At 47.4% G+C, this 13,049-nt stretch overlaps 1 protein-coding gene across 1 annotated transcript in view; it reads right to left on the minus strand.

Annotated features, from left to right (window-relative positions):
- Window positions 1-302: 302 nt before the first annotated feature.
- CLRN3 (clarin 3) overlaps window positions 303-13,049 on the minus strand; it is a 17,213-nt gene continuing 4,466 nt past the window's right edge. Inside the window, exons 2-3 of the mRNA XM_004374933.1 lie at window positions 5,956-6,135; window positions 303-574 (exon numbers count right to left, since the gene is read on the minus strand). Of these exons, the coding sequence (XP_004374990.1) occupies window positions 303-574; window positions 5,956-6,135 (452 nt within the window). The remainder of the gene's footprint in view (window positions 575-5,955; window positions 6,136-13,049) is intronic.

Consider the following 13,049-nt stretch of genomic DNA (forward strand, 5'->3'; position numbering starts at 1 on the left):
TTACCCAAAGGAAAGGTGCATAACACAAATCTTTATTATTTTAAATAACATGGCCAGGTCCACAGCGTGCACAGACTCAATCACGCTACCACTTTGTACGCTGTAGGGCATGGTGACCCTTTCCCATTCACCTTCCTCAGCCTTGTGGAGACTCTTCATAGGGTAGATTATTTATGAAGGACCTCATGTCGTGTGATACAAAAGTGGTCACAAAATGACAGTCACCGGGGCTTCACTTCAGTAGGCTGATCGTCCCAACAAGCGGAGCAGCTCTGCTCAGGGAGCTGATGTAGAATACTTCTTTAGAATAAAATCCCATCCCTTGGGGCATATTCCATCGGCTTCCTCTGTTCCTTCTTCTGCTGGTATCTGGCTTTCTGGTAGAAAACCATGATGAGTATGGTGACTATATTTAGAAGAATGACAAGCAGCATGAGCCAAAATGAGTATCCATAGTTGTGGGTTGCTCCCTTATGAGTGACCGTTGGGTAGAACGCCTGGGACAGCTTCTCTGACAGATGGTTGTTCTGCGTGTTCACCACAAACAGTATCATGGTCAGAAAAATAAAGCACCCTGAAAAAAGGATGAAGTTTCATGAATGACATGGCAACACATTTATTTAATGTCACTTATTTTCTTTATGGGCTGTACGCTCTATGCGCGCTTACACCGAGGTTTACACACTTCTAGGCATTAGGGAGAATGCAAAAGAAATGTAAAGCACAAACTAGGTTACAAGTGTTAAATGGTGAAGATTGTGTAAGGCAGGAGCAAACACTCTGCTCAAATCCTTTCAGAAGTAGTCACAGTGAAAATTCTAAATCAAGAGAAAGATAGATCATATAGCCCACTGCTAGGGGTGATGTGCATAGTAGGTGAATGAGTGAGTGAGTGAGTGAGTGTGTGAGTGAGTGTGTGAGAGTGTGTGAGTGTGAGAGAGTGTGTGAGAGTGTGAGTGAGTGTGTGTGTGTGAGTGAGTGTGTGAGTGTGTGAGTGAGTGAGTGTGTGAGTGAGTGAGTGAGTGAGACAGTGAGTGAGACAGTGAGTGAGTGAGAGAGTGGGTGTGAGACCGGGGGAAGACTGATGACAGGGACCTTCCCCCAGAGCTGACAGAGAAAGTCTTCCCCTGGAGCTGACGCCCTGAATTTGGATTTCTCTTTGTTAAAGCCGTGCACTTGTGTTTCTGTTACAGCAGCGCTGGATGACTAGACAGTAGACACTTTGGGAAGCCCCCGCGGCCCGGTTAGAAGAACGCAGTTCTGGAGTCAGACAGAGCAGGGCTCAATACCCGGCTGTACCCTGAGGTTGGGAGTTGGTATTTAACTTCTCTGGGCCCCACTCCTCTTCTTCAAAGGGGAGTAAGAAAGCTGGCATTACAGGACTCAGGACAAGGCAGGTCTGACTGTCTCAAGTGCCCGGTGCTGACGGCCGTCCGGGATGCCAAGGACAGAAGTCCTTCAGGACACACTCAGTGTGATTCCCCACTGCCGACGTTCACCCACAACTAACGACATGCCTGCAATCCATACCTCAGAAGTTCCCAAACGGTCCTCCGAGAGGGCCGAATCGGAGGGCTTGCACGGGGGACCGCTCCCACCCTGCTTGCTGGCGGCCTTCATTCTCAGTCTCGCGGTTTTATTTCCTAATAACTTGTGTGTGCGAAGGCCCCCACCCTCTGATGGTCTCTAAGCGCCTTAATTCTCCTTCCTGAGGCCCTTGTGAAGTGTCCTAGAAAAGCTTCATCATGAAGGGGCAGGATGAATACAGGTTTAAACCTTTTTTCTGAAATGGAATGCCCGTAGCTTTGATTTGAATTGGGAAGGGCCAGCACAGACACAAATGCCAGCCTGAGTCCCAGCAGGGGCCGACATGCCCAGGGCCCTGGTCTCGGCTGCCTCTAAAGGCCTGCTTTCTCCAGCTTTCGGGGACAAAGGACTTGCAGGGGTCGGAGGGAGCCGTGTGGTAGAGGGAAGGGCTTCCCGTCCTGCTGGTCCCTCTTGGGATGTGATCTCCACGTCACTTTCTGCTCTCTGAGGCACAAGCATGTTGAATCCAACAGTCTGCAAGGTCCTCTCTGGCTCCAACATTCTCTATGCTTACCATCATTCCCCCTGTTGCCAGGGTCCAGCCACCACCAGGCCTGTGTGGGGCAAAGGGCAAGATGGGGTCAGAGGACACATGAGCCTGAGAAGGGCTGCTGCTGTTCTTCCTCCTCAAAGCAGAATCCACTCTGTTCCATCAGAAACAAGCTATAAAGTCACCTTGTCTTCTTCCCTGTGGGACCCTACCCTTGTGTGTGCCAGCCAAGGAGAGTTTCCCAAAGCTCAGCACTAAAAACCAAACCAGTTGCCGTCGAGGCGACTGTGACTCATGGCGACCCACGTGTGTCAGAGTGGAACTGTGTTCCGTAGGGTTTTCAGTGGCTGATTTTTCGGAAGCAGATTTCCAGGCCTTTCTTCCCAGGTACCTCTGGGTGGACTCGAACCCCCAACCCAGCACCTGAAGGATCGTATACTTCCCTCCGGCTCAGGCCACCCCAGAAGTTGACCCAGCCTGTGCCCTCCAGCTTCAGTGGCCCGAGGCAAGGACACTTCAATGGCGTCTTGGTCACAGTGACTTTCTGAAGGCCCAGCCCTCCGCGTTGAGCTCTGTGTTAACTGAGTGGTTTTTGGAAGTGCTCGCACCCTCCCAGCTTGTGGGAAGAAACACCAGAAGTCTCCGGAGACCAAACTCAGGGCAAAGCCTGCTCATAAAACACCCAAATCCGGGGGTTATGAAAGGGGCATGGAGAGGAGGCTGACAGAGCCAAGCGGCTGAAAAAGTCGTTCCTCCAGGCCGATGTCTCAGGTCATTTTCCGCCCACCTAGTGTCCCCTCTGTGTGGGTCAGAACTTGCCCCTGAGCTGGAGGAAGGAATGTGGCATGAACTCCCTGGCTGTCAAACAATGCTTTGTTCTGAGGGGTAGATGGGGGTGGAGAGAAGGCTGTCTTGGCCCCATTTATTCAGCTTTTCCCCCACAAACATGCTGTGGGCTTCGCCACATGCAAGGTCAGCCTGCCCTCCCTGACAAGGGCAGGAGAGAGAGGTAGAAGCGATAGCATTGCGGGAAACAGTGTTCCCTTCCTTTTTTTTTTCCTTTTTGAAATTGTAATTGTAATTGAAATTTGTAACTGTATATATATATGTAACCAGTCGTTTGCCTTTTCAACATTTTCACGGGAACTTTTCAGGGATGTTAGTTATGCTCATCATGTTGTCCAGCCATCCCCCTTATCTGTTGTGTCCTTCTTGATGTGATGAAGTGGTGGGCTTCGAGCCCGGGGAGGCCACAGGCATGGGCAATGCTGGGCTGATTTGCTTCACCAGCCCCAAACCCTGTCCCCTCGACCTGGTACAAGTGCCCACTCTCACCTCTTGGCTGGGGAGGGGCAGCCCCAGCCCCCCAGTTCCAGGGTGGGAGATGACCTCAGCCATGCCCATCCGTGAATTCAGCTCCTGGTCGCAGTACAGGTTCAGGGATTGAGGGCGTAGTTCCCATGGGAAACAGGCCCAGGACTTTTGCTTAACCACCAAGAAAGAAGTCTTGGCTCCCGGGATTGCTGGATCAGGTGTGGGCCTAGAGCTTCTGGCAGGTGTCGTGCCTTTACAAGGACAGAGCCTGGCTGTTTGAAAGCAGAGCGAACGCTAAGGACGTCAAGAGATGGGTCGATGGAAGGAGATAGTTCTGACGGCATGGCCGGAGATCCTGAGTCCAGCTGCATCCGAGGCCACTGCTTCGCCTGGCTGGACAGCTTGATGGGCAACAACAAACAGGAAAACAATCTGGTTTCTGCCCCGGCAAATAGCCCACATGGTCGTGCCTTTGGTTTAGTTGACTGAGACAAGCTATAGTTATAGAAATATCTCAGTGAACGAAGCCCAGTCTTTGGGTAAATACCTCAGGGAAGGAAGCCCCGTGTTGGGGTCAGGACGTGTGAGTTTGTAACAAGTCCCTCCACCTTCTGACACTCAACCAGACTGAGGTATAGTGGTTAAGAGCTACGGCTGCTAACCAAAATGTTGGCAATTTGAATCCACCGGGCACTCCTTGGAAACCATATGGGGCAGTTCTACTCTGTCCTATAGGGTCGCCATGAGTTGGAATCGACTCGATGGCAACAGGTTTTGGTTTCGGTTGTGCGCCTGACTCAGGAGGATGCTCATTAACTTTGGGGATTGGTTCTTTTTTACCACCAGGAGATGGAGTCCCTGAGTGGTGCACATGGTTAACACACTTGGCTGCTCACCGAAAGGTTGGAGGTTCAAGCCCACCCAGAGGTGCCTCGGAGAAAGACCTGGTGACTTACTTCCAAAAAACCAGCCATTGGAAACCCTACGGAGCACGGTTCTACGTTGACACACAGGGGGTTGACCCCATGGCAATTGGCGGTGGTAGTGGAAGCTCAGAAAGTAAGGCAAAGGCTGTCCATGTATGAACGTGGCTAGATCAGCCTGCCGCCAAGCTCGCCGGAGCCGAGGTGTGAGTCTGTAATGTGACCATATGCCCAGGTCGGCCTGGGCCAGTCCCAGGTTCCACCGCAGTCCTGGCTCATTTGGTATGAGTGCTGTCTCCCGTCTTCAAGTGCCCCATCTGATTAGGGTACATGGTTCGTCCTCAGACCTGCGCTGTCCTGGAGTTGCTCGCGGCAGCTCTTCTCAAGTCTGCCTTCAGTGCCTTACACTGGCAGCTTGGAAATGACCGAGGGGAAGCATTTACACCACGCGAATCGGCAAGAGCTACAAGTCAGGGCTCCCCTGCCCAGACAGCTGGTGGCTGAGCTTCACCGGCACCCACCTTGGTAGCTGTAGCAGAGATACGGAGCCCCTTCCAGCCACCGTCCACCAGCTGCATGGTGAGGGAGAGAGCAAGGGAGCAGGAGAAGCCAGGCTGCCTGGGAGAGGAGGCTGGACGGGTGAAGGGGCACCCCACTGACCTCGACCCTGACTCTGGGCAGGTGCGAGGCAAGGATGTGGTCCACTGCCATGCAGCTCCATCCTCCACGCCAGCACCCCTGCCAGCTAACACAGAGAATAATGTAGCAGCCACCCGGGGCTCATGGGGGGCCCACGAGAAGGCCATTGGCCCTCGTTTCTCCTAAGTCACATTATTTGTGGCTCTCTCTGGTACAACCATGCAGACATGTCATGTGTGGATTTAAGCCCAAATTGACTATGGTCAGGTGTGTGTATGTGTGTGTACTTACATACATAGTTGTGGGCACTGTGTGCAGGTGTGTACACGTACGTGCGTGTGTCTGTGTGCACACGTGTGTGTGTACATCCATGTAGTTGTGCACACTGTGTTTAGGTGTGCACATGTGTATATGTGGGCAGACGTGTGTGTGTATGTGTGTGCGTTGTGTACTTCTGTACATCTCACGGAGCCTGTTGTGGAGTTGAGGACATGCAGGGGCTAAGTGAGTGTTTCCTTGATTTACGTGTGCTTAGTTTAATGCCTTGCATGCTTGGAAAAGTAAAAGGTCATCGAAAAAGAGGACACAGTGGCTGCAACAATGGGCTCGAGTATAAAGAGGATTGTGAGGATAGTGCAGGACCAGGCAGGGTTGACAGGAGTCAGAACTGTCTCAGTGGCACCTAACAACAACAGCAGTCTAATGCCTCACACTCCATACTCAAACGCCGGAAGTGCCCTGCGTTATATATTCTAACGCCCCCTCCTCATCCTACTCCAGTGCACTTGACACAGAATTCTATTTCCAAAACATGCTTACTATTTGCTGTAGGTGGACAAAAATAAATGTCAGCCCCCAGCACCAGGCCCAGGACACAGCAGGGCCTCATAACCGCCCATGACATGGACACGATCTTGTGTCCATGAGTCTGACAGAGGCAGAGAGAGTGAGGAAGGAAACGTGGATTTCCGCCAAGCAGCGTTTCTTCTCCAGAATACTCACCGCTGAGCCCATTACAGATGTACACTCCCATTGGGCCCAAGATCGTGTGGTAGGGGTTGCTGATGCTATTGTAGCAAGTACACCCGCCACTCGGCAGCAAGGTGAGCAAACTCAGGACCAGGAACACGATAACCACTGTATGCAGAGCCTTTTGGGAAGAATTTCCCAGGGTTCCTAAAACTAAAACAGCGTTTGGTAAGTACATGGTGCAGAACACCAGTGTCAACTCTAGACCGAACAGCCAGTCAGCACTCATGTCCCACATTTGGCCCACACGCTCCTCTTTTAGATACTTGAGCTTGGAGTGGTCTCTTAAGTCAGGCAAGCAGTGGACGGGGCTGGACTCAGAAGCCCACATTCCCTGCTCTAGGCGACCCCACGCACGTTAGAAAGAAACACTGCACCATCCCCATGATCAGTTGCAGATCAAACTGTTGTGATCTATAAGGTTTTATAGGCTGATTTTCAGAAGTAGATCACCAGGCCTTTCTTCCTTGTCCATCTTAGTCTGGGAGCTCCCCTGAAACCTGTTCAGCATCATAGCATCATGCAAGCCTCCACTGACAGATGGGTGGTGGATGTACATGAGGTGCATTAGCCAGATATTGAACCCAGGTCTCCTGCATGGAAGGTGAGAATTCTACCACTGGACCACCAATAAAACCATAAAAACCAAACCCGTTGCCGTCGAGTCGATTCTGACTCATAGCGACCCTATAGGACATAGTAGAACTGCCCCATAGGGCGTCCAAGGAGTGGATGGTGGAGTCAAACTGCCTACTTTTTGGTTAGCAGCCTGAGCTCTTAACCACTATACCATCTAGTTCAACTTTATTTTTCAAAGTGTATGTCCTAGAGCTGGACTTGAGACTCTGATAAGATTCGATACTCACCTATACAGGAACCTGTGCTCTTTCCATTTGGGAATCTTAATTCTATTTATTCAGCTTTTTTGTTTGGTCATCAAGGCTTTACAAGGGAGATAAATTCCCCGCCCACTGGACAGAGAATGAGCCTGAAAAACGTGACCAGCCCAGTCCAGGATCCACAACACACCCTTACCAGCTGGCGGCAAAGGGTCTGATTGTAGCCCTTCGTCCAGAGGAGAATGTAATGCAAGGAACACGCAGCTGAGAAGAGAGGAGAAGGGTGTGGCAGTGAGGAAATGCTGAAAAGAAAGGGTTAGGAAAGAAAGAAGTGCAGTAGAAAGGAAATGGGGGATATTCCCTCATGTAAGCACAGCCACACAGCTGTGAAAGCCCCCAGGAGAACAGAATGGATTCAAAACACCAGTTGCCATCGAGTCAACCTCGACTCATGGCAACCCCATGTGTATGAGAATATAGGGTTTTCAATGGCTGATTTTTCAAAAGTAGACTTTTCTTCCGAGGTGCCTCTATGTGGACTCGAACCTCCAACCTTTCGGTTAGCAGCTTAACCATTTGCATCACCCAGGCACTTCAAGTGGACTGAAATGGGGGGAAATTGACAGCTCAGCTCAGCAGCATGGAGACAATAAATGACCTACCCACCTCTGAGTAAAGAACATTCTGCTCCTGTCAGCAAGAAAAGGAGCTGGAATCAAGGTTTGATGCGTACACGTGCATATGCTGGTACTTGGTGGTGACTAGACTGTTCTGCAAATTTTTTAATGACCCATGTTGTTGTTGTTATTAGGGGCCATCGAGTTGATTCCAAAACACTGCTCAATCCTGCGCCATCTTCATAATCTAGCTATGTTTGAGCCCATTGTTGCAGCCATTGTGTCAATCCATCTCATTGAGGGTCTTCCTCTTTTTCAATGACCCTCCACTTTACCAAGTATGATGTCTTCTCCATAAACTGGTACCTCCTGATAACATGTCCAAAGTACATAAGACAAAGTCTCACCATCCTCGCTTCTAAGGAGCATTCTGACTGTACTTCTTCCAAGACACATTTGTTCATTCTTCTGGCAGTCTACGGTATATTCAATATTCTTGGCCAACACCATAATTCAAAGGCATTAATTCTTCTTCTGTCTTCCTTATTCACTGCCCAGCTTTCGCATCCATATGAGGTAATTGAAAATACCATGGCTTGGGTCAGCACACCTTAGTCCTCAATGTGACATCTTTGCTTTTTAACACTTTAAAGAGGTCTTTTGCAGCAAGTTTGCCCAATGCAATACGTCATTTGATTTCCTGACTGCTGCTTCCGTGGCCGTTGTTTGTGGATACAAGCAAAATGAAATCCTTGACAACTTCAATATTTTCTCCCTTTATCATGATGTTGCTTATTGGTCAAGTTGTGAGAATTTTTGTTTTCTTTATGTTGAGGTGTAATCCATACTGAAGGTTGTAGTCTTTGATCTTCATCAGTAAGTGCTTCCAGTCCTCTTCACTTTCAGTAAGCAAGGTTGTGTCGTCTGCATACTGCAGATTGTTAATTAGTCTTCCTCCAATCCTGACCCTGAGTTCTTCTTCCTATAGCCCAGGTTCTTGAATTATTTGCTCAGCATACAGACTGAATAAGTGTGATGAAAGGATACAACCCTGACACACACCTTTCCTGATTTTAAACCACACAGCATCCCCTTGTTCTGTTTGAACAACTACCTTTTGGTCTATGTACAGGTTCCTCATGAGCACAATTAAAATGTTCTGGAATTCCCATTCTTTGCAATGTTACCCATAATTTGTTATGATCCACACAGTTGAATGCCTTTGCATGATCAATAAAACACAGGTAAGCATCTTTCTGGTATTCTATGCTTCAGCCAAAATCCGTCTGACATCAGCAGTGATATCCCTTGTTCCATGTCCTCTTCTGAATCCGGCTTGAATTTCTGGCAGTTCCCTGTCAATGTACTGCTGCAATGGTTTTTGAATGATCTTCAACAAAGTTTTACTTGTGTGTGATAGTAATGATATTGTTTGATAATTTCCACGTTCTCTTGGATCACCTCTCTTTGGACGGGGCACAAATATGGATCTCTTCCAGTCCATTGGCCAGGTAGCTGTCTTCCAAATTTCTTGACATAGACGAGTGAGTACTTCCAGCATTACATCCATTTGTTGAAACATGTCAATTGGTATTCCATCAATTCCTGGAGCCTTGTTTTTCACAAATGCCTTCAGTGCAGCTTGGACTTCTTCCTTAAATACCATCAGTTCTTGATCATATGCTACCTCCTGAAATGGTTGAACGTCAACAAATTCTTTTTTGGTACAGCGACTCTGTGTATTCCTTCCATCTTCTTTTCATGCTTCCTGCGTCGTTCAATATTTTGCCCATAGAATCCTTCAATATTGCAACTCAAGGCTTGGATTTTTCTTCAGTTCTTTCAGCTTTAGAAATGCTGAGCATGTTCTTCTCTTTTGGTTTTCTAACTCCAGGTATTTATACATTTAATTATAATACTTTACTTTGTCTTTTCGTACTGCCTTTTTAAATCTGCTGTTCAGCTCTTTTACTTCATCATTTCTTTCAATTGCTTTGGCTACTCTAAGTTCAAGAGCAAGTTTCCGAGTCTCTTCTAACAACCATTTTGGTTTTTTCTTTCTTTCTTATCTTTTTAATGACCTTTTGCTTTGGTGTCATCCCACATCTCCTCTGGCCTTTGGTCATTAATGTTCAATGAGTCAAATCTGTTCTTGAGATTGTCTCTAAATTCAAGTGAGTTTTACTCAAGGCCATACTTTGGCTCTCAAGGACTTGTTCTAATTTTCTTCAGCTTCAGCTTGAACTTGCATCTGAGCAATTAATGGTCTGTTCTGAAGTCTGCCCTGGCCTTGTTCTGACTGATAATATTGAGCTTCTCCACCCTCTCTTTCCACAGATGTAGTTGCTTTGATTCCTATGTATTCCATCCAACAAGGTCCATGTATAGTCACCATTTATATTGTCGAAAAAACGTATTTCCTATGACTAGGTCGCTGGTCTTGCAAAATTCTATCATGAGATCCCCGGCATCCTTTCTCTCACCAAGGCCACATTTTCCAACTACTAATCCTTTTCTTTTGTTTCCAAATTTTGCATTCCAATCACCCATAATTATCAATGCATCTTGATTGCATGTTTGATCAATTTTAGACAGCAGAAGTTGGTAAAAATTATGTATTTCTTCATCTTTGGCATTAGTGGTAGGTGCATAAATTTGAATAATGTCTATTAACTGGTCTCCTTTGTAGGCATATGGATATTATCCTATCACCGACAGTGTTGTCATTTCAGGTTAGGTCTTGAAATGTTCTTTTTGAGAATGAATGCAACGCCATTCTTCCTCATGTTGTCACTCCTGACATAGCAGACCATATGATTGTTTGATTCGTAATGGCCAATACCAGTCCATTTCAACTCACTAATACCTAGATCTTCAAGGGTTCCATTTCATTTTTAACAACTTCCAATTCTCCTAGATTCATATTTTTTACATTCCACATTCTAATTATTAATAGATGTTTGAAGCTTTTTCTTATCATTTGGAGTCGTACTACATCATCAAATGAAGGTCCTGATAGCTTTACTCCATCCATGTCATTAAGGTTGACTCTACTTTCAGGAAGCAGCTCTTCCCCAGTTGTATTTTGAGTGTCTTCCAACCTGAGGGGTTCATCTTCCGGCACTATATCAGACAATGTTCCGCTGCTGTTCATAAGGTTTTCACTGGCCAATTTTTTCAGAAGCAGACTGCCAGGTCCTTCTCCCCAGTCTGTCTTAGTCTGGAAGCTCCGCTGAAACCTGATTACCATAGGTGACGCTGCTGGTATTTGAAATACCAGTGGCATAGTTTCCAGCATCACAGCAACATGCAAGCCACCACAGTATGACAAACTAACAGACAAATGGTGGAATGATCCATAATCATATTCCAATGACCCATAGAATATGATTAAATTCTTGGCATATTCCTCATTGCTATGCATCCCAGGTAAGAACTCTAATGGGGCATTGGTTAAATAAAAAATGTAGTCATGCCAGCCACCACCTGTTGCCCAGGTGGGCTGGGTGGAGTCCACTGGTCTTTGTCCATGCCTTCCCTCCAGTCAGGGGCTGGGGCTTTACGAAGGCCCTGGCCATGGGCTGAGTCTCTGGCATCTTTCAGACTCATGTGAAGATGCAATGTTTAGGAGGATTCGTATGGCTACAGTTTGGCACTCACGTATTCTTTCACTAGCGGTCAGTGACAGCAAAGGAAGAATAGGGGAAAAAAAAAAAAAAGCAACGGCAGATGAAACACACCTGATCCAAGGGGTAAGGTCAAATACTGCAGGTGTTTCAAAGCTTAGTAACCAAGAGAATTCTGACCCTTTCCACAAGCAACCAGCCTCTCCCTCATGCTTAAAGGGGAAACTCCAGGGTCTGATCAGAAGTTTTCTGGGGACTAAATAAACTCTCTCTTTTACAAAGTTTGGCAGCCAGTTAAAGAAATAATTTGGGTATTGAACTAGAACATTGAAATATAAGCATGAGAACAATGTCATACATCCAAGACACCTGGCTGGGCTCTGGAGGATTTTTCTGCTTTCCAAAACTTATTAAAAGCTGTAACTGTGTGTTCATCTTTCTGTGCTTAGCATTCTACTTTTCAGAGTGAATTAGAAAGTGACCGTCAAGTTTAGCTTTGTTTTGGACTGTTGGTAAGATCTAACAGACGTGATTTTTCAGAAGGCAATCAATGCGGGGGTCTATTGATTCATAATTATCTATGTAGTAAGGATACAGTGTATCTGAATTTTAACTGCCGTAGTTTCTGAGCTATTTTTCAACATTCTGAATTCCCTGCCACATAGGTCTGCCAGCTATATCTCCCCTCGAGTTCCTGGCTCAGAACTCAATGAAAGCTGAAAAATTAGTGAAAGTAGCAAGAATCAAATAACAATAAACCTCGGTAACATCTGACAGCTGCTCTCTGCCTACAAAATTAGCATATACATTCCATTCTTTTTTCCTTTCTTTTAGGGACAAGCATTTATATCAGAACATCACGCTGACAATTGGAGCTAATTGCCACTGGTTTTGGCAGCCGAAGGAGAGGCTGAGAACGTCGCGGCCACCTCCGCCTCACTGCAGTGCTGGGGTGGACAGTGTGCAGAAAGAGCGTGGTCACCTGATCTGGGCTCCATCCCTGAGGCTTAGCCCCTGCGGGCCCATGTGCCGTCTGCCCCTGTAGCTGTTTTCTGGAAGTCCACAGGGGATGAGAAAGTGCTGGGGGCTTTGTGAGTGGGTGAATCGCCTCACCCTCCTCAAGCACCTGGTCACCAGGGAGCTGCTCAACCCAGGACCACGGTGCCACTGGAGCAGTTGTCAGATCCAAGATGGCGGAGCAGGTCTGGGGGCTCTCCCAGGAAGTCCGGCTGCCGTCCCCCACCTCTTGGGAATTTGCCATGATTTCTTGGGGAGGAGAGAAGCCTGAACCCTGGGGGACACCTCTTCTCTCCCTACGTTCTCCAGCTCACAGTGTGGTCACATCCCTGGGGACAAGTAGCTCCTTCCAAGGTACAGTGCCTCTGTATGCATGGGGGTATGTGTGTGTGAGAGGATGTGGTGTGTGTATGGTGTGGTGTGATTTGTGGTGAGTGTGTGTTATGGTGTGTGGCACGGTGTGTGTTGTGAATGTGGGGTGATATATGTGCGTAAGTGGGGTGCATATAAATGTGGTGTGATGTGTGTATGTGTGAGTGTGGTGTGTGTGTGTGTGTAGTATGCTCTTATGTGTGTATGTGAATGTGGTGTATATGTGTAAGTGCAGTGTGTATAATAAGTGTGGTGTGATGTGTACTATGTGATGTATGGGAGTGTGGTGTGATATGTGGTGAGTGTGTGGTGTGTGGTGTGGTGGGTATGTGTGTGAATGTGGTGTGGTGTATGTGTGTTAGTGGTGTATATATAATAAGTGCAATGTGATGTGTGTGATATGATGTGTATGTGTGTGAGTGTGGTTTGTGTGTGTCGTGTGGTGTATGTGTGTAAGTGTGGTGTATATAAATGTGGTGTGATGTACGTGATGTGTGTGAGTGTGGTGTGTGTAGTGTGGTATGGTGTGTGTGTATGTGTGAGTGTGGTATGTGTGTAGTGTGGTGTGTGGTATGGTGTGTGTGTATGTGTGAGTG

The sequence above is a fragment of the Trichechus manatus genome, unplaced genomic scaffold (genome assembly GCF_000243295.1).
Source record: "Trichechus manatus latirostris isolate Lorelei unplaced genomic scaffold, TriManLat1.0 scaffold00031, whole genome shotgun sequence".
NCBI classification, from domain to species: Eukaryota; Metazoa; Chordata; class Mammalia; order Sirenia; family Trichechidae; genus Trichechus; species Trichechus manatus.